The sequence below is a fragment of the Leuresthes tenuis genome, unplaced genomic scaffold, assembly GCF_036924035.1.
Source record: "Leuresthes tenuis unplaced genomic scaffold, fLeuTen1.0.hap1 SCAF_23, whole genome shotgun sequence".
Lineage (NCBI taxonomy): Eukaryota > Metazoa > Chordata > Actinopteri > Atheriniformes > Atherinopsidae > Leuresthes > Leuresthes tenuis.
This window is the reverse complement of record NW_027325377.1, coordinates 4,470,309-4,492,994: the sequence shown is the minus strand read 5'-3', so window position 1 is coordinate 4,492,994 and position 22,686 is coordinate 4,470,309. Positions and strand designations below refer to the sequence as shown.

At 40.4% G+C, this 22,686-nt stretch overlaps 1 protein-coding gene across 1 annotated transcript in view; it reads right to left on the bottom strand.

The window, feature by feature from the left end:
* The window catches only part of LOC140283197 (thyrotropin-releasing hormone-degrading ectoenzyme-like), a 225,578-nt gene that overhangs the window by 145,599 nt on the left and 57,293 nt on the right, over positions 1–22,686 (bottom strand). Inside the window, exon 4 of the mRNA XM_072377909.1 lies at positions 13,022–13,148. Coding sequence (XP_072234010.1) covers positions 13,022–13,148 — 127 coding nt within the window. The remainder of the gene's footprint in view (positions 1–13,021; positions 13,149–22,686) is intronic.

The window sequence follows — 22,686 nt, the reverse complement described above, 5'->3', positions numbered from 1 at the left end:
CACCCTGTCCTCTGAACTGCAGAGCAGCCTCCAAATTACCTCTCAGCTGTGAGCTCGTGGAAAGAAACCATTGTTAAAAGACTGGAGGAATAGAACACTGATAATATCTTCATTTGTTTTCTATTTTTTTTTTTAGTAGTACTGCAGAAAACCACTGTAGAGGATGTACTCTGTGTTTTGAAAGGGTAGAGGAGCTGAGATCGGCCTGATGTAACAGGAAACTAATTCAATAGTTATCCATATAAGTGTCCTTCATTTGATACATAAACAGCAATAAATGTCCCTAATGAGACATTTCAGTTTTTAGAAAATGACTCTTTAAACAAGACAGATCAGTTAAGGACATGCATATCTAAAGATGACTTTTACACTTGAGTGTTACATCATTTTTTGTACATGCTGAAGGTCTTTCCCTTATACTCCTTTTCCAGAAGACAAAGACTTGACCTGCACATCTGTCTCTCACTGGCTCGTTGTAGCTGCCGAGGCTCTGATTTCCTACTGATACTGACTCGCTCGTGTCAAGTGACAGAAGATGCCCAAATACTACTCAACTAACATCTATCAAATCACAGTTTGTAACATGTTTATCCTCTACTGGACAATCCACTTTGGAAAATAACATGGTTGAAAAAGTACAGCCACTTCTCTAGACCCCATTACAACAGTAGGTGTAGCTAATAAACAGCCGAGTGTTGTGGATATCAAAGGCACCCACTCAAATCCCAGAGGCCTCAAATTGTGTTTGAGATAATAAGAGAGAAAGCGAGTTACAGGATCCAACATGGCTGTTTGATGGTGCAGGCAGAGAGCCAACTTAAAAAGAATGTGTTTATCGTGGATGAAGCACTAAAACACTTTACAAACCTCTCTCAGTGACTGATTTAGTTCAGACCATCAGCAGAGACACAAAGCTGCATGATCAGCAGCAGATACCCCAGATTTCATTATGAGACAGCACCGCCACATAAAACAGATGATTGTGTTAGTCCAACCAAAACCTGACTTTTGAAATGCGTGTAAACATGTTAGTCTGGCAGTAATTGGGTTTCTCACACACTGAACTCAGCTGTACTTATATGTGCCGTGATCTCCCACAGAGAAACATAGAAGCTGCAGGGTGTTCTGTGCATTTTCTCACACAGTGGTGAGCTTTTCACTCCTGTCCACGTAGACAAGGCTGGTTGTCTAATTAAAAGTCAAATTAAGTTGTTACTTTAGCTCAACTCAACTGTGCATGTAACCGTGGAGATTTTTTACTCATTAAGAGTTGTTTTTCAGGTCTTTATCTCCCTATAGTCACTTTTTATTAACTACTATGCCTTCAGTTTTGTCAAGTTGCTTATTTGTGGAGAAATCTAGAACATCTTTATTCTAATTTTTGCATCAAAGCACCAAATCTTGTCTTTTTGTGTTTGTGTCCGACAGGATTTACTTTTTTAGCTCTGTTTTTGGTTTCTTTCAGCTCAAAAGAAAGCAGAACAAGAGTAAACTAAATCATTTAGCTGAAAGATGCTGTTTGCCACTGAATAATCTTACTATTCACAGTCATTTGGTCCATTATAACTATTAAGGGTGTACATCTCTGCCATAGAATGATGATGCATTGTTAAACTAAGATTTGGTTTAATTTGATGCGATTAAGGCTGTAACAATTATGAAATGGTAGTAGATCAATATGATTCATAGAAATAATCGCAATTACCTATTTAAATGTAGCAATTATTCTACTATTATAGCATCTTAGATATTCTTTAATCATTTAATCCTAAACCTTAAAATAATAACATGCTAAATGAAAACAAGTCAATATTTCAAATGTAGCATCGGTTAGCAACCAAGCAGAGATGTTTAATAGAAGACCAGAGAATCAAAAGTATGTTTAGCATTTCAAAGCATGTAATGGCTCTTGTGTGATCTTGTGTCATGTCTTTGTCAGAAAATGACTTTCTGTTTGGAGTCTTTTCCCACAGCTCTGATGGATGTCATATCTCAGGGAAAAAAAATCAGACAATAAACGGTATAATTCCCTTTGATCTCATCGAGCTGTGTTGGAAAATATCTTCAGCATACACGTCTTTACCTTGTTGTTGCTTTTGTTTGTGCTGGCTGCATTAGTACCAGAAACGTACCGTGACATCTCACCAGGTGAGTGCTCAGATATGTCGTGTTGCTGCAGTTTTCAAAGCTCAGCAGACTCTTGTTCATCATTACTTTCTTCTTCTAAAATCAAAATCATTGTGTATTGTAAATGTGTGAGCGTTGGATTTGCACTACTTGTGTTTAACTTGCAAGAAACAAAGGTGGCCGAATATGCTTTTCTTCCTGATCCAGCCAGCTGATCAGCTGTTTGAATGGTGTGCAGACACCACTCAGTCATAAGCAGATGAACATTTTACTCAACTGTTGAAGCAGAAATCTCACTCAGGCTCTTTGTAGCATCTGCAGCAAAATTGACTTTGTAAATCCAGGCATTGTCACGGTTTATGATGTATTAAATGAAATCCAAGCAAATGCAGACTAATTTAAATTCCTCTGTAATGTCAAATTTAGGTTATGATTTATGTTGCTTCGTCATTACACTGATAATAACGTGTCAGTCGATTGCTGCAGCTTCAGGGTACTTCAACCATCATCACTGAGCAAGGGAGCAGTTGTTCTGACCCACCATTTAACTTTCAAATGGACATAAACTACAGTTCTACAACAATTTGGGCAGGAAAGTTCAGTCTCTTTGCCTTAATGTGAAGGTATTCTCACTCAAAACCTGTGGAAGAGTTTGGGAACTTAAACTCTTCAAAGTGTGTCAAGTGTAATTAACTCAAAAGTTGTTTTGTGAACAGATGTGGGCCTTTCCTTTATCATTTCTTCATAAATCAAACAGGTAAAAGTTCTGCAGTTGATTTCATGGAAGACTAGATATTTTCATAGTGTAGGCTGGACACATTTTTACACCAGATATTCAGCCTGATAAATTCTAACATCTTTTGGACACTTTGGAATCTAAGATGGAACCTAAATGTTTGTTTTTAAGAGTGATCAGCTGGGCTGAAAGCTTATTGCTGCCACATAACTTGTGTCCATGAAGAAAACTTTGCAAAGTCATTGTGTTTGGAAAAAAACACAGTTTTCTTCACTTTATTGAATATTAATGGTAAATACTCTGAAACAGCTCTGAATGATGCAGATGAGTGGAAGAGACTTCAGCTGTCAGTTTCACTGAGGCAGCAGCAGGCAGACAGCTGACTGGCCTGCAGCTCTGTGTGTTTTATGTGAGTGTGCATGAGAGTGTGTGCTTCAGTTTGGTCCATCTGCTGCTGTGTGTCACCCCGAGGCGTCGGCTTGAGAGAAAGAGCAAGGGACAAAGTGGAAAAAAAGAAAGACGGAAGAAAAAGATGAAAAGACACACAAGCACGGGACCGTAGGTGTGTGTTTGAGTGTGTGTGCTGCACCTCAGGCGGTGCTGTCTGTGCGTCTCTGTGGATCCCAGATGGAGCCAGAACTCAACAGAACACATTAGTCCACTTGGCGTGTTCTCACTCACACGTTCAGACACACTCAGGTATTCAGTGTAATTCTCCTGACGGTCGGATCACCTGAGCCTCCTCTCACTCTGTCGCTAAGATTTCTGCGGCGCTGGAACAGCCAAAGGAATTCTTATGGAAACCCGAAGAGGCCCGTTATCACTTCTACGGTTATCTCAGCTTCACGATTGAAAGGAACGAGAGAGAGGACCAACTCCCAGGCTGGGACCAAGTTTCTGCTTTACTAGAAGGAGCTCTGCTTTCTCTGGCTTTTGGTTTCAGAAAATAAATGAAATTAAGCAGAGGAAGCTCAGAAAAAGCGAAGAATATGTATTTTCAGGGATCCTTCAGTCTCAGATCTGGTCTCAACTTGGACTCATCTGCTCTGAAACCTGATTCAATCTTAACATATTGAGCAGACTGCATATTTAACTCTTCCTGAGCTCTCCTGCTGCTCCTTTTTAGAAACAGGAGGTAAAGTAAGATTTAGTGGAAGCGGTAAAAGGAGGCTGCTTGGAAGGTAAGAGTGTCCTTGCACTGTTGTAACTGTTGTTAACTAAAACACTAGGGCCAAATCTTTTATTTCCCTTGCAAAAATGTGATGATGAACAGAGTTACTGAGAAGTTGACTACTTTAAAAGGCAAAGAATGCGGATGATCTACATGAGAGGAAAAGCTCAAAAAGTTACAGGGTTCATTTAGTGTTCTTACAAATAATTTACGCAAGAGATTACGTTAAAAACATACAAGGGGTTGAAAGGGGTTAATATTACAGTAAAGAAACATTGGTATAGGACAGTCTGAATATATTGTAGGATGGTTTGAAAATTCTGCAGATTTCGGCATTTGCATCACTTCATCCAAATGTAACCAAAAGTGTTCCCCAGGGATGCATCCTGGGGCCACTTCAGTTTCATTTTCATGGTAATGATACGGTTTGAAACATCTTTGATGCTACTTCCTTTTATGTTGATGATGGTGATGTATGGCTCTGTGTCTACAACTGATCAGACTCCACTACAACAAGCATATACTCAAGTATATACAACTTGTTTTCAATAATGAAAAGCAAAACTCCCGATATCATGCCTTTCACGGTTGACAGTTAATTGCGTACTAGCAGCTATTTGAGATAACTGTAATTATGTCAACATAATCATGTTTTTCAACCATATGGAAACATCTCTGTGAAACTAACAGAAACGTCATATTTCCAAATTGTTTCCTACAATAGAATTGACATCATCTCGTTGAGCCCGTCCTCCACTGAGGACATTTCTGCCTGAAAGGCAAATAAATGTTTTTTACTTATGCTTCTGATTTAATTTCCTTTAAATAGCTGTTAATCTCTGTGAAGGTTATGTGTTATAATAAGAGCGGCATACAAATGAATAGAACAAGTAATTAATCGCAATCATATGAATTAACAGCTGATGGAATTTTATAATTGTGACAATGCTTTTAAGTACAAAAACAAAACTATTACAGCCTCCAATTCTGATATACAGTATGATTCTGTCAATACAAATTATATCCAGCAACTGGGGGGAAAAAACTCCCTTTAGTAAACATTCTTTCATATTTGTGATGTATTACACCTACAGGCATGCATCGGTTACATTCTACCATGCAGCACTTAAGTTAATCTGAAACTTTCTAACCATTTTTCATCGCTGCATGCTGTACGCTCGAGTTGGATGTTCTGCTCTGTTCTCCTGCAGACTCAAACATTTGCATTGCTGGTCTGCTTATCTAGATCCTTGTCTCTGGTCTCGAGACTTATTCCATCTATCATCCAGCTTAGGCTAAACTGGGAAAAAAATATGCTTAAATATGCTGCTCCCAACACTTGGAATTAGCAACAAAATCAAAATCTCAGGGAACTGGCTTCTCTAAATGAATACAAGCTCATTTTAACCACTTGGGGCAAGCATGTCTGGCTGAATTATTATGGTTGACCTCTGCTGTTCATGTCTTTGACCTGTGATGAATGTGACCGATGAATGGTCAGATTTTGTGTGTACTGCCAAAGCAAACTGCACTTTTACTTTTTAAATTACTGCCTCTCTGAGCTGCTGCCTGTCTTGACCTGGACACACTCATAAAATAGATTTTAAATCTCAAGAGCCTTTTTTTCCTAGATAAAGGTTACACGCAGTACAAAAGTCTTGATTAATCATCACTTCCTAATATTTTTCTTCCAAGGACAAATACTTTCTTGTAATCTTTTAAAGTGGTCTTGAGCAGTAATTTTCTGAGCTTTCTGAAGGTCAGAGAAGAGCTTTGGGATGTCCTTCTAGAAGCCCGGAGAACTATTGTTGAAGACTACTTAAAGAAATGTCAAGAAAGCTCGTCTAAGAGGGTTCAGGCTGAGTTGAAGAATGACAGTGCTAATATCAGATGTAGAGTTCAGAGCTCAGAATTGTACAAACTCAAATACTGTATTTACATTTACATTTGAACGTTTCAACATGTCGCTGCACATATTTGCTGTTTCTTTCTGGAAATACATAAAGAAATGAGAGCTGGATGAAGACCTTAGCACACAACTTTATATAACTAAATTAACAAATTAATTTACAGAAATGTCATCTGCAGACTGTGTGCCACTTCCTCACATTACAATGCAACCTAAAAAAAGGCAGGAACAATACCTTGACTTTTTATAAAATCATGATTTAATGAAATACTGGAATGTGTAAAAGTTTATGTTCCAGTAAAAGCAGCTTACCATCGACAGGCAGAACACTCAGTCTTTAGCGATCCCTGCTCTACATGAAGCTCAGCATGCCAAAGACACGAGAATTTACTGCCGATTTACTGCAGTCAGATACATTTCATGCAGCAGAGGTTTATTGTTCTTACTTTCTGCTTTCTCTAAAGTGTCCTGCTATGCGGCTTAAAACAGCACAGAGCAGAAACAATGTCTGATGAAACACCTTTACTGGTATGAAAGCTGAAGTAATGACATCCTGGTAGAAAGCTTTAACTGTAGTGTTAGAGGTTACAACTACTGGGATGGAGGCTGAAAACAGTCTATACAGTTTCACAGTCACTAATAAAAGGCTATACGGTATGTATTTTAACATAAGCTTTGCTACAGAGCATATTTGTGGGTTTCTTCACATGAACTCAAATCCTTCCAGTTTTTTTGTAGGATTAATGTCGGCGCTTCGACTTCAAAAACATTGACATTATTCTCCTTAAACCATTCTTCAGATGAATGACTTGTGAGTTTAGGGTTGTGTCCTGCTGCATGACTCCCTTTCTTTTTAGATCCAGTTAAAAGACATCCTGATATTTTCCTGTAAAAATGACTGGTTTGATTAATAATTCATTGCTGCATCAATGATTGATAGCTTAAAAGATACCATGATACTACCACCACCATGTTCCACATACGAGATAAGGTTCTCATGCTAGATTGCAGTGTTTTACATTTTCCAAATATTTAACTGAAAGCTCTAAATATTATTTTTAGTTGAATCTGTCAATGAAAAGCGGATCTTTGAGTTACCCTGCCATTGGTCCCGCCATGAACATCGTTGCTGTTGCAGCTTTCCCAACGACTCAAACATTAACACCAGACAGTATGAGAAAGGCCTTTAGAAGAAGTTATCCTGTGTTTCCTTAGGATCTCACAGGTTGTTACACTCCTGATCATTGCTGGTTAACTACGGTACTCCTTGGAAAGGTAATCTGTCAGTGGACATTTAGCATAATTGGCCCATTACAAAGAGATATCAAAGGTTTTCGTGGAAAATATTCCCGACATTCAGCCACACCTGAGATGGGCTGAACTAATTCCAATACACCAGCTGTAACAGTGAGCGTAACAGCTGCCCCAGATAAGGTGTTCAGATAGTGATCAAAGTTTGCCGTCTTTGTGATACAGAAACTAAACTTTAACGGCACTCCAGACAGTAGATGTTGAGGTACGAGCGCGAGCCAAGTGCTGGACAGACAGATGGAAACCTTCAGGCTCATTTCTGGAACAAAAACGGAACTAATTCTTTCTGCTATGTTTTATCTGTGCGATTTGTATCGTCATCTGTCTGTGCAGTGCAGCTCCCTCTCTGTCTCTTTAAATATGTATCTCAACTCATCACTCCTCTCTGGCGCTCTCAGGGGAGCTCGATGCCCTGCATGGCAACAGATGGAGCCCTGAGGCTCTGGGACCACACACGCAAAGATATAGCATTGGGGCGGGGTTAGAGGCGAGCTGTGGTAAAGACCGATGTCAACATCAGTATGAATTCACACACACATAAAATCCACAGTTGTGGCTGTATGCAGATGAACACACCAAACTAATCCATAACGGAAGGCTGCATCCTCTAACTGCTCACACACATACACACACACGGAAAAAAGGAAAGATGTGACTGGATTTTAAAAGAGAAAGTCAAATCAAAGAAGAAGAATCAGCACGCACAATTTGTTCTTTACCCCAGTTGACATGAGACTTCTGAGCCTATTTGAGTTTGAAAACTTGAGAACACTGAGCCGGCGGGACATCTGCGGATCTTTGGATGGCACAACAGGAGAGCCCTCTGGTGACTCAAACCATCCATTTGAGTCCGACGCTTGTACAGGACTGCAGTTAGACAACCCGACCTCTTTTCTCCTTCAACTTTAAGCAAGCTTAACAAGGCAGGATGGATGATGAAGTCCCTCCTGTGAAATGCTGCTTTTCCGTGCAGTGCATTAACAAAAGGTGCAGCCACAAAGCTCCTCTTAATGGACTCTGCCCCGTCTGATGTCTTCATATCTCCTCCCAGCTGTCGATTCCTCACATGAGCTAAACAAAATTTAACTACAACCAGTGCCGTAAAAGGACATGATGTCACATTTCTAGTGAGTGATTGCTCTCATGAATAGTCTGACAGCAGTGATGCAGTTTTTCACAGTTCTGCAGACACAGTCCAGCGAAAGCTGAACGCCGGTGAACCCTAACCTTTGAAATAGGGAAAGCTTGTCTGAAATGTTCCACGCGTCTAAGCAGGACTTTTGGTTTCATATATATATGGATCGCAAAAAGAGCTTGAAGATTAGGAAATGAACAAGTTGACCGTGAATGTCTGCAGATTCAGGTTACAGTGAGGAAGTGACAAGCTATAAAGCATAAAAATATTCAGACCTTTGGTTCACCATAAACATCTTGTGAAATATGAGAGAAACAAAGCTCTTGCATAAGAGGAGATGTTGCAGATTTCTCTTAGGTACATTCTTAGGTACATTGGGTGATTTCAAATCAGCAATGCACAGTTCTACTCTTCCAGAAAAACACAGCTAAACTTTGATATGATAAGTGTATATCAGGTAGAGCTGCTGGCCAAGAAAGCACAGGAGCATCACAACTTCCAAAGTGATTTAGTGATTTAACGTCCTGTTCAGCTGCATCACACTGAGGGTAACACACAGCTTCAGCCCTAAACATAGCCAAGGTAGCCAAAGGTAGCCAACAGAAGCAAGAAAAGATCTGAATATCACATCAACAATAAATGGAGTGCAGCATTGGTTTCTGCACAGCTCCCTTAAGGTCCCACCACAGCATTTCAGTCAGGCTGAGGTCTGGACTCTGACTGGACCATTGCAACACCTTGATTCTTTTCTTTTTCACACATTCTGCTGTAGATCTGCTGCTGTGTTTGGGATCTTTGTCCTGTTGATGAGCCAGTTTCAGCCCAGCTTTAGCTGTGGGACAGATGGCCTCACATCTGACTCTAGAATACTTTGGTATCCAGAGGAGTTCATGGTGGACTCAATGACTGCAAGGTGCCCAGGTCCTGTGGCTGCAGAACCAGCCCAGATCATCAGCCCTCCACCACCGTGCTTGACAGCTGGTATGAGGTGTTTGTGCTGATATGCTGTGTTTGGTTTCCTCCAGACGTGCTGCTGTGCATTAGGACGAAACATCTGTAAATCAATAAATAATGCCACTGTGTAATATGTCATGTGTTGTTGTCCATCTAAGGTTGGATTTACCTCATTTTATGCCCTCATAAATAAAAAGCTTAGAGCTGAAAGAAGAAGAACTTTCAGATTCACATTTCTTTATATAGTGTGTTATGTGGTGTGAAAATGTCCATCTCAAGTGTGAGACTCCAAACCAAAGTAGGAATATTAAACTTCCTGCACTCCTGAAAGTTGACATCTGACAGATAAAAGGTTGTAATAACTGTGTGACCTGAACTGCACCACAGGATGTGACATCACCTTTAACTCAGCTTGGGATAACCTGTTAATGCAGCTAATATCAAAGTAAAGGTCAGAAGGGGGGAATTAAATGTCAAACCTATTCTAAGCTGGTGGAAACAAACAGGAAGCCAGGAATTAAAGAGAATTTGTAATGTGACGAATGAATGTGGACAGGGAGAAAGTGTCTGACATATACAATATGGAGCCACACTGATCACATTAGCTGGTTTGGGCGTGGACAGAAAAAAAAGGAAATGCTCTGCTTTAGCGAAGCTAATTGTTTCTGGCAGGACAGAAGTGTAAAACATGAACAATTGCAAAGACACAAGAAGTAGAGGAAAGACAAGGAGATGGAATTTGACTGCTCTGATATGACTGATTAAGTGTGCAGGCCAGTAATGACACATTGTCCTCTGCTTGATGAGCTCATGAACCAATAGATTTAACTCTGCATTATTTTCCTTCTTAATTTTAACCCTTCCAGTGAAACAACGATTTGGGAACCACTAATAAAGAGCTACACAGAGGATTTTTCAACTTTAGCTTCATGCGGTTTAACCTTCAGAAGTAGAATTTTATCTATATTTCTTTTCAATTTCACTGCTCAGTAGATCCTGTTGAGATTTATGGATTGCACACTTCTGCGGGAACGTTTTGGACAATACACGATAATTAGGTGTCAGAAGTTAGCCATGACTTCTCCGAATTGATGGGAGATCAAAAAGAAAATGTTATCATGCACCATAGCATTCCTCATGAGGGCAGGGTATCCTAAGGAGCAGCACCTTTGGAATGGGGCCATTATACCCCAGCCATGCACCGAGGAGCCAAAGACAAGGTGAAGCACAGATTATACTCAAATATTTAGCTTGCATTATAACTTAAAAACGCACTGCCTTCATATGAGCACTTTAAAATGAGGAAAACTCAATTCAGAAAATGGATCAAAGCCTTCATAGTCTGGAGATGTTTTAACCTTTTGAGCAAGAAGCTTCCAAAGAAGACAGCATTCATCAATGGAAGTGAAAGAAATTCACTCTCTGGCACAACAGGCTTGTTTTTGTGGAGAACAAATAGTACACAAAGAGTCTAACGGAATATCATGATCATGGAGAAATTATAGCAGCCACTCCGAGTTAAATTTCATGACTTTGACTTAGCATTTAAGAGTCTTGAGGAATATATTGTGTTTATTTCATTCCTCCAGAGGTCGTGCTGTGTACGCCTTTCATCGAGGCTGCACATGAGTGGTCTCTGGGGAGCACTGCAGCAGAAATGTGTGTGAGCACTACACTGATCTCAGGGCTGCTCTTAATACACAACAAACACATCAATTTCAGCTGCAAAGTGTTTGTAGTATTTATAAAATTCCACATATTGGGAGAAAATACAAGTACTGGCTCTCTTTTTAAGTTGGAAAAACGTTTCTTTTCAGAATGAATCAAATTCAGAACTTGAGGAGCTTCTCTTTTAAGTGTGTTTTTAACAGAAAGTCTATACCAGCATTGAGCCAATCAGCAGCTTATTCACCTTTACAAGAGTTTAGATTCATTAGTACAGTCAGCCTTGGTATATGGTGACAGATTTAGTCTTTGGTAAACACACAAACACTCTATGAGAACGGATGAGACCCGGTCCAGTTTAACCAGTACCGATGGAGAGGCTCCAACACAAACATTCCCACATAAGATGAGAGATTGAGAAGAAGAACTGGAAACCTTTCTGACTGAAGACCACCAGCTTACAGTTCATGTCTTTCACTTCTATTTCTCACCCCAGTCAAATGTCATGTCTTGCTACAAAGAAGTGTCACTGACCAACTTCTTTATATTTAGAAGATAGAAACTAATCTAGAATTTGATGCAGCAACACACTTTAGAAAAAAGGTGGGACGCACTGGAGAGTTGGGATAGAGGCACAGAAAGAGAAAAGTTTACAGAATCTACAGCAACAGCTTCTGGAAGCTTCTCCAACCAGCAGATTACCTGCTGACAGGTGAGGGTGTCAGGGTTGGGTATAAAAGCAGCTTCCACCAAAGGTTCAGTCTCTCCATCAAGGATGGGTCGTGGCTCACCGCTTTGTGCCAAACTCCATCAGAGAATCATCAATAAGTTCAGGAAATATTCCTCAGAGTCAGACTGTAAAGAACTTTGGTCTTTCAGCATCTACAGAGCAGGATATTGGGAACAGATTCAGGGAGTCTGGGGAAATCTCAGTGTGGAAAGGCCAAGGACAGAAAGCCCTGTTGGATGAGCTCGGAGCCCTCAGGCAGCACTGCAGGAGAAACCGTCAGGCCACCATGATCCATACAGCCACATGGGCTCAGGAGGAGGAAACAACACAGTCCTGCATCCAGAAATGTGAGCTGAAGCTGTATCACACAAGCAGGAAGCCATATATCAGCTCTGAGCAGAACCACGGCCCAGTTCTCTGGACTCCAGCTCATCTCAGATGGACAGAAAGACAGTGGACACGTGTTCTGTGGGCAGATGAGTCCACGTTTCAGCTGCTTCTGGGAAAAACTGACGTCTGCTTCTCCAAAGATGAGAAAGAGCATCCAGGCTGTTATCAGAGAAAGGTGCAAAAGACCTCATTCTGCACAACTTCCAGCAGAGTGTGTGTGCTGGACTAGCCTGCCTGCAGTCCACATCTGTCTCCTATTGAAAATGTGTGGAGCATCGTGAAGAGGAGAACCAGAACATCCTTGTGTACGAGTTGATATCAAGGAATAAAACACCTCTTTATGAGCCTAAAAATGTAGAAGATGAAGGAGTACAGTTGGGACTGAGCTTTAATACAAGGTCTATATTTTGAGACCTTACTTTGCTGAGTGGCACGTCTACATTTTACTAAATGAGCAAGAATGAACAAAGAGCAGCACATGAACTGACAGGGGTTCAATTCCCAGACCTAATCAGATGGTAGAGGACCCTAAACACAACAAAAAGAAAAGGAGGACAGTGGTTCCGTTGCCTGATACAAGTACAGTTTGATGAACCTTACAGTAATTGTACCAAGGACAAAGAGTTGGCTGACTTCCCTGAAGCAGGGAGCTCAGGGAAGGGAAGGTTTCTCCTGCCTCATTTGGATCAGCAGGGGGATGAAGGTGTTTTTTTCCTATTTAACAAAAGTCGACAGGAGATCAGAGTTCAGAGGAACAGCGTGTTTCTCTCTGCCTTTACATCATTCACACACACTCAGAGAGCGACCCAGCAGACTGAAGTGATGCTGGCGAGGCAACAAAGGGCACACAACCACATAACGTCAGGGGAGGGGGACAACGTCAGCAGCCTTACCTAGCTTGGGCAGCGAATACTGGACTTTGAAGTAGTTCTCATAAAATCCCAGAAGCCTCTTGGTGATGTGGAGGGCATAGTCCCCAGCGCCACTCGAAATGGCATCGGGCCGGGCGTAGAGACGGATCTGAGGACAAAGACACAGACAGACAGAAATAGAATGGGACTGGTTTTAATAAAGATGGATCTAAAAACACAGAGAAACTAGGATATATTCAGCTCTACAGAGAACTAAACAGAGACAAATCATTTTAGAGTTTGACTGAGAGAAACACAAGCTGGCAGAGTGTATTTCAAACTGTGTAGTGGAAATAATACGAGCAGGTAGGGTTTAAGTTCGCATCTGTCGGGAGGGGAAAAAATTACTTTTGAGAGATGTTCTGTTCAAATGTGCAGAAAAACAAAGAGATGGTATCAGGCCAGTGTTGGGTGGGTCAGATCCTTTGAGAATAACTGAATCAGGTCGACTTCACATTCAGCGCTTCACAATAACAAGAGTCAAAACTCAGCCTGAAAAGCAAGAAAAATTGAATTAAAGCAGCAAGCGAAAAGAAAATAGACTCAAAAATGTCCAAAACTTCAGAGATGTGTCCATCTAAGGCAAAGTGAGGTCTCGTACTGAAAGACTGGTGATCAACTGGTTAACAAACTCCATGTTATGAGAATATTTGAAGATAAACATGAAGAATGATTTAAATACCAGACGTTTTTCACTTTAATGGAGATTTAAACTCTTTTTATTTCATTTTTTTGCTTGAAAGGAAAATAAAAAGCTTAATGTTATCAGTGCATTCACCTTAAAGGTTACAGTGCATGTGTAACTGACAGCAACACACACAGCAGCTGATCTGCCCTACGCTCCTATCAATAATCAATACTGTCCGGTCATATGACAGCTGTACACCTCTCAGCATGCTCGGGCAGCGAAGCGGCCTCACTGTTGACCTAATTGGCAGAGCAGCAGGGGTGTGTGTGTGTGTGTGTGTGTGTGTGTTTGGAGCTCCACAGGTGGCTCCACACGTCACTGTTTAAATAATCTGTCACGTTTTGATGATGTTTTTTCTTGCTCTCAGGTTTCTTGGTTAATTTCTGATCATGTTTTTTCTTGCTCTCAGGTTTCTTGGTTAATTTCTGGTCATGTTTTTTCTCCTGTCACTCAGTTTCACCTGTTTTTGTTCACAGCTGCACTCCATCACCAAACACCTCCCCACAGCACTTAGTTTCCAGGTTTCCCTCTGTTCATTGCAGAATCCTCACCTTACTTCCATGGTGCCAGTCACGTTTTCTCAAGTCTTGTCAGGTCAGGTTTTTGTCTCTTTTTATTGACCACAGTCTTGTCTTGTTTTGTTTTCTTTGTTTCCACAGTTTAAGAATCATTGATAACCTGCTCAGCCGCGCTTTTTGTTCTCGTTTTTATTAATAAATCAAGTTTGCTTTGTAAGTTGTGCGTCTGGGTCCTCCCTCCCACACCACTGATCTCTGACATTATCATCCACATCCAAACTGGTTCTGTTATTTACAAAACATCAGCTCAGGAATTAATGTTAACTTTATAAAACAGTGTGAAGATGAGCATCAGGAAGATAACAGTTTCAGCTCAGAGCTGTGACCAAACCTCTCCATTTGCTCTCCAACACACCGATTCTTGCCCTGGAATACAGCTTTCTTTTCTCATCTATGTGATCACGAGACTAACTTCTTTATTTCGATTTCTAATGCAGATGGTGCTGAAAATGGTATTTTAAAAAAGTCAAAACAAGGATTTTTATTTATCTTATAAATCTTTATTTATCTTTATTTTGGATCTTTAAAATCATGATTATTTTTTTTCTAGCTCAGCCCAAATGCTTTTAATGCCTAAACCAACCGCAATGAAACCAGATGAACGAGCATCTCCTGATGTCTCTAATTCCACCCTCCTGCACTCTGTGTGCCCATTAAAACTGAAACGGTCCTTCTGTGACAGTTCCAGAAAATACATTGAGACAGTTATCTTGGGTTTGAATCATTTTGTTGTCCACATACACAGAAAAGTTTTGTGTCTGTTGTGTCGATGCATTTTTCAGTGCAGCAGTTTCAAACTACTTTAATTTGTTGGTTTATGATGTTTTCTGCTGTAAGATACAGTCCGTTAACTGATACTCAAAGATCTTTGGGAAGTTTTTTTTAGCTTTGTGTTGTGAACACTTCATTGATTGTGTTATTTAACAACTCAATCTCACAGCAAAATGTGAAACTGGACACAAAGCAGCAACATGAAGTTGTTATCGCTGAGACAGAATTTTCTGTTGTTTACCTTCACCATCACGAAAGGATCGTGATGGAGGCAACAAAGTCCGCACTGGAGATCAAAATGGTGAAGTGCTTCAGCCAGACAGTCAACCGTCAAGCTGAAGAACTGACTGACGCCTGTCCCTGCCACTGATGCTTTACTTTTAAATGTCACTTCAGTGTCTTGCTGTTCTACACAGTGAAAAATGCTTGGTTGGGAATCGGGACAACATGCACGTCTAATAAAGATCTCAGAGAAGCCTCGAAGTCTCCTACACGGGGAGGGAAGTAATAACAAAAAGGGAAAGGTCCCTGAAGGCCACATTTGCGTCTCATTTAGACAGTCACACAGAGACAAAAAAACCTGGGATGCTGTAAATGTCACCTGGACATCAGGGAGATGTCCCCTGTTTGTTGCACACACCTGGTAGCCATAGAAGTTTAGATGTAGCTGGCTTGATAACAACAGTAGCTAATCCTTTTAACCAGAAGCACATATTAAGAGTTGAGGATGTCGGCTTGATGAAGCTAAACCAGAGTTCATGTTATTTCTCAATCTCCTGGTCAAAAGTCAATTTTCTGCCTTCACTTTTGTACTTTTCTACCTTGTTTTGAGCATGAACATCTGCATTTGATTACAATGAATCCAACAGATTTCAAGAGGTGTCACTCAAAATCCCAAATGTGGCAGCAGGAGAAATGTTGCAACTTAAAACCACGATTGTGTGTAGCTGCCGGTAATACTTTTAATATTTGATTCAATAGGTAAATATCTGAGCTGCTGGTGGGGTCAAAGGAAAAGTTAATAGATCTTCAAAGTCAGTGAGATTCATCCTTAAAGCACCGTGAACATCTCAATAAGATCAAAGTGGGGATTAACCAACAGAGTCCCCGAAGCCAACAAAAAAAGAGTGAGAGGTCAAAGAAAATATTTTTCAAAAAGTAACTTGAACCTGAAACAACCTTTGAAGGCGTACAAATCCAACCAAAGCTCTGGAGATCTGCTGCTGTGGGATTCTCATGGCCAGCTGAAAACCTCTGCTAAAGCGTCAGATCTTTTAAAACTGTCTATGATACCAACTTGTTTATCACTGTAGTGTCTGTCTGCCGGTCTCTCCTGATACTCTGAAGCTGTCAAAAAAAGTTTCACATTGTTAGGCTGTCAGACATTCTGTCCAGTCGGGTAAATCTTCTTCAAGACAAAGAGAAAAAAGAAAGCCGAGAAAATGAGATGATGCTTGAGCTTGTAGCCGTACAATGTTTTCCTGCTGGGTTAATCTCACTGTACAAATACACAGTGCACACAAGAAGAATAATCACAGAGATTATTTATCCTCTCCAAAGGAAAACAGTGCAGCGCGTGTGCTGCAGAGAAAAAACGTGTCGTTCATTAAAGGAGAAGCCCAAAATATTTGGAAATGTAAATATTAGATCAGCTCGTATTGCAGGTTTCAAACGAGCTTACAGAAAAAAGAGTGATTTTTGAACTCTTTTAAACTGGAAAAACAGATAAACTCAGTGGTCAGATGTAGGTTTTTATCATTTGAGGCTCATCTGTACGGTGAAGGCTTACCTGCCTCAGAATCATTTTCAAAGTCATCCATTTGTGCAACATGTCCCGGTTGGACTACTGCAGCCCTCTGTATTATGGATTAGATCAGAGATGTCTTCATCACTGAGAGCTTGTGCAGAATGCAGCTGTCCACGTGAATACATCACCCCTTCACTGGCTTCCTGTTAGTTTCAGGATACAGTATAAGATTCCTTCTCATTTCTAAAACCTTTAAATGGTATTGCTACACTTTACTTATCTGAGCTGCTACACCAATGCTCCACTTAGAGCCCTGAGGTCATCAACCCAGCTCCCCAAGACGTTTCATTTCCCAGCCTAAAAAACAGACGACAGATTCTTTTCAGCGGCTTCTCCTGAATTGTGGAACAGTCTGCCTCTTCCTGTCCCTGCTGTTCAGACACTGTCAGCATGTAAGTCCCTGCTTAAGAGCCATCTATTTGCACTAGCTTTTAAACATAATTGAGGTTGACATCTATTTCAACCTTTTCCTCTTTTTATTCTGTATTTATTGTACTTGTTTTGAATTACTTCCCATTACAGTCAGCAATAAGTTGTTAGTGTATATATGTGCGAATAAGACGGAACAAGTGAAGTTAAAATACTAATCAGCAAAGAAAACACAAGATCAGCGAAGAGAATCCATCTTCGTGAGGAACTGGGTAATTGTAAATATTGTTCAAACTTTTTTTATTATTGAAATGTTTTTATGATCATTTATCCCATTACATTAGTTCTTTATTTCTAGTTTTTGTACATAACGTATTGATTTTTGTCCTCTTTAAAACCAACTTTTACATCATTGTATTGGTTGTGTTTGTGCAGCCAAAGTAAGGTAAATTAACCTGAATAATCTTTTTTATTAACAGTTTTTATAGATTTAGGAAAGCCTAAAATCTTGCCTGCTGTGGTTTAACTACTGCGACATATGGCTGGATTACTTGAGGCTGTCTATAAATGAATCTTTTCCCATGTTATGCAAGAAAGTTTTGCAGCGTTTTCTTTTTCAGCAAGTATTTGATGCTATAAATTAGATTATTATGCTTCCTTGGAGAATAATAGTTTTCCAGACAGATGATTCATCCTCTTTGCTGATCAGTGTTTTTACTTCACTGGTTCTGTTATTCTGTCACATTTGTTATCTTAACTTATGCTAATGACGGCTCACAGCTGAAATATGCATGTGCTGTCCACAATAAATATAAAGACTAGATCAATGAATGCCGGTTTTCTATGTTGTATTCTTTGGTACAATCGTGCACCCGAGTTATTGAAAGAAGTTAAGTTGTGCACTCTTCTCTCCCTTCTTAAATCTAACTTATTGCAATGTTTGGGCCTGATTCTGAAGGCGTTCTGAAGGGTTTCAATGATGACACTTGCGTGCTCCATCTATAACAAAGGCTGCGCCACTTGCAGAAAAGAGAGGTCAGTTTAGTCTACGGTGAGTTAACAGTTGCATCGCTGTAGCTTTTTTACGTCCAATGGTAAATGCATCGAAACGGTGCCCCAATTTTTGTCATCAGATTTACGGATGAAAACAAGCTCTCATTCAGTGTTCATACAGCTAATCGAGTTAAAAAGCTTAAAGTGAAGATTGAATTTTATGTCCGAGAACTTGCTGAAGCCACTCTTCCGCATGCGGTCACTTACTGTGATATTTTGTAAATGCATGTAGTCTCTTCCGTTTTACAGACACTGAACTCAGTTTTCCATGCAATCCTTCATTTACTCACAAATGCACATTATTATTATTATCTCACTCATCACAGCATACTATGGACACAATGGACCACTCGGTACCAAACCATTACTCAGCATTAGTGGTTATCAGATACCGAGTGGTGGAGTTCTAATGTACCCCAAGCTTTAAAAGAAGTAGCAGTATTTCGAACAAGCACCTTGACTCTGAAATAACCTCCAGAAAGAGCTGAAGTTGGAAAATCTATTGATGAATGTGATGATATCATTAAGAAGTTGGTTGTTTTTCTTCAGAGGTCATCATCATTTTATGTCATGTTGACAGTTTTATATGATTCTAACAATATCATCTGTTCTTCTTCATGTCTCTTTGGCTTTTGCTTTTATTGTAAAGCAGCAGTGGTGTCAGGAAATCCTTTTTTTTGCCTGAATAAAGACAAGTGATGGAATTTCCAGACTCACTTAATTAATCCACTTTGAAAAGTAGAAAAAATTTAATTTCCGTGACTTTGGAGCGCTAACACTGCTCTGTCCAAAAGTGGTGACGACAGTAACTAAAAGGTCAAAGGTCATTTTTCTGTTGTTTTGTCTTTTTTTCCTGACGTGTTGGTAAAGAACTAAACTCCAAAAACAAGCCTCCTACTTTAAATACATTGATCTGTGTTCAAGTCCACTGACACACTGGAGATGAGCCCACTCTAACATCTCAAATTCATTTTCTCTTTTTCTCATGCACGAAAAGCCTCTTTCGGCTCGTGCATTAGCTCCAGACGACTTCCTGTTGGCTTCTTGCACAAATGAATGTGATAACATATATAAATCAGATTAAGGACTTGTCTAGACTCTCCAGATGGATCGAATACAGATACCCAAGTCCTTTAGTGGAATTTATGATGCTCAGGAATATGTATTCACCACTTTTATCATTATTTCTGCAGTGATTGTGTAGAAATTGCTGTTTTAGGTCAGTGAACACCACATAACGGACACAGAAGTTGCAATAATCACTGCAGAGGATCTGAGCTTCTCTCTCAGCTCCATGGCTCACCTTTCAGCTGGTGTGATGGATGGAGCAGTTCAGTCTGAGCCATCACACTAATTACAAGCAAACACTGTCAGCTGACTGTCTGGGGGTTGCCATGGTGATGGGTGATGGTTATATCAGTGATCAATATGCATGCATCAGCCTTTATGAATGGAAATAAATATGTCTGGATGAAGCTATAACTCTGTGGGCTGAATGGTTTTACTGTCAGAGGAAGAAACCAGACTTTCCATCATACACTCACACATCATTCTACTCGTGACAACGGATATGAGTGAACAGACATATACAACAACATGATGTAATGCTGCTGAATCACAGGCAAACAAAACTGCCCCACTAATGACCCTCTGCTGCTTCCACTCTAACATATTCTGTTGTCACACCACACTGGACTCACTCAAAGTACTATACATTTGCTGCACCATGGTGCCACTGTTTGTGTCATTTCAAAGCTCCTGTTAAACCGCACAAAATGTCTAACAAAAGCAGAACATAAGAAGCTGTAGTTTTCAGATGTGTCCACAAAGAAGTCGCTCAATCAGAAAAAGTTGTGATGGTATGAAAAATACATCCATCCATTTTCTATACCCATGTAATCCAACTGGGGGAGGCTGGAGCCTATCCCAGCTGTCATAGAACGAGAGGTGGGGTACAGTCCCAGTCCATCACAGGGCCAAACAAGGGCCACACAAGAAACAATGTACACTCACACTCACTCCCAGGGACAATTTAGAGTCAACAATTAGTCTAACATGCATGTTTTTGGACAATTGGTCACTGGTAGCTGGCAAAAGTTCTAACATCATTGAAACTGTTAAGCATGCAGTATGTATATAAAAACGTTCATCGCGTAGTTCCCAGTGCAAATCTTACAGGAGCCGGAGGTTTTAACGTTGCTGTGGGAGGTCAGAAAATAACCAACGGATCCTGCACTGATAACCGTTTTGGTGCTTAATGTGCCTAAACCACAATGTTTAATTATGTGTGCACGTCCTATGAATCTAATGCTGCAAGCTGCAATATAAAAGTGACCGATGGGGGCAGTGTAGAGCTAAATTTGATCTGATGTAGTGTTACAGGGTGTGCAGCTATAAAAAGGGTGGGAAGTTCTGAAGACAAGCTTAGAGAGAAAGTCCACATTTACCTGAATCTTTACAGTGTGTCTTTGCCACTACGCAGTAACAAATATGCCGGTCAAAACAGTTCAAAATAGATCAGTGCTATTTTGGAAACGAGGGAAGTGTTTGTGAAACTACGTGAGGGCGGTGCTATTGGCGTGTGTGCCCCCTGCTGGAGACCTCCAGTACCAGGCGTAGTACAGATGGTGCGAGTTGCTCATTTCAATATGTGGTTAAAAGGCAAGTATTTTACAGGCCTAAAGGGTCATTTTCACCCTTCTAACATATCTTTCAGATTGGGAATTTTGTGACAGTTTCATGTAATGCAAAATGATGGTTTGTCATGATTTTTAAAGGCAAATACAGGGGGTAACAAATTTGAAGCACTGAAAACAAAGTAATCTTATAATTTTGGGCCTTTGTTGTGGTTCTGCTTCATTATTTACTGTCATAGCTATACCACCTGGAGTGAGACTGTAGTGGGATGTGAAACAACATCAACACGTTCCAATATAAGTGCTGATGGAAATAACATGACTAGAAACAGTCTATAACCATTAACCCAAATGCTGTAACTAATAATTAATCACAATCCAACTCCTCCTGTGTCATCTCCTCTCCACTTCCTCCAGACCGATTTTTCATAAATTCAAAGCTCCTCTCCTCTTATTCTCCACGTTCTCCTCCCTCCACAAGAACTCATCTCAGAGTGCGGCACCCAGCAGCCTGAGTATCAGTTCAGAAAGTGGGGGTTTATTGAAATCATCCCTTCTTTCGGCTGGCCGGCAAAGAGCTGCTGAATTGAATATCATCTCCTGAGGATTCCTCGGTCGTGTTCTCCGAGGTGGGGAGACTTTTTTTTTAAAGTGTTGGGGTGAGGAAGACGAGAAAAAGGAGATGGTTGATATGACGTTTGACTTCAAAGGACTGAAATATGCTGCTTTACTTAGCGTTCGAGCTGTCACTTCACAGGAAGATGTCCCCGGTTTAAACCAAACACCCCAGTCTGTATGTTCTGTGTCTGCATAGATTTACTCCCGCAGGCCAAAAACATGCAGGTCAGCTGGAGCAGAAACTTTAAATTGCCCCTAGGTGTGACAGCGAGTGTGAAACATAGTCAGTCATGTCTCTGGGACTGACTGTTCATGTGAAACCCCCTAAAACCCAACACATCCTGGGACTTTTTCAGCTCTTTGTGCTCCTGCTAAAAAACTGGATGGAGGGATGAGTGAACAGCTAATTCTCTAAACTAAACTTCTTCACTGAATAACTACCTTTATAAACCTTTCCTATCATAAGAATCAACCCAAAATTTAGATTGTTCAAACTTATGAGTGACAGCTTTAGCAGTCAGGGATTTTCTCACAAATAACTTCCACCACTGGAACCCGAAACAAATATCAAACATACAAACCTGAATTCCAGAATAGTTTGGATATTACATCCAAGATATACTATTTGTATATCAATACAAATTTGAAATCTGTCACTTGTTAGTTGAACATTTATGTAACAGACACAAAGACAAACCATCAGATCCATCTTTGTTCCAACCCCCATCTATGGTCACGAGACCAAATGAGTCACAGATACAAGTGGCTAAATTAGCTTTCCTTTGGAGAAATGGTGAGGAGCTCGACCGTCCGCAGGGAGCTCAGAGTAGCACCACTGCTCCTCAGCATTTACAGGAGTCAGCTGAGGTAGTTCGACATCGGATTAGGATCCCTCCTGGTCACCTCCCTGTGGAGGTTTTTCAGCCTCGTCTGAATGGGAGGAGACACCAGGGCGTCTCTTAAAGGAACCCCATATCCCATCTGGCCTGTGAACGCCTTAGGAACCCCATGCATTGTTTATTTCCTAGTAAAATAAAATTCAAAAAACAAATTAAATGGAGTAAAACACTAAAAAGTTAGATAATAACATCAATAATAATAAGTAACAGCGTTCTGGAAGATTCTCC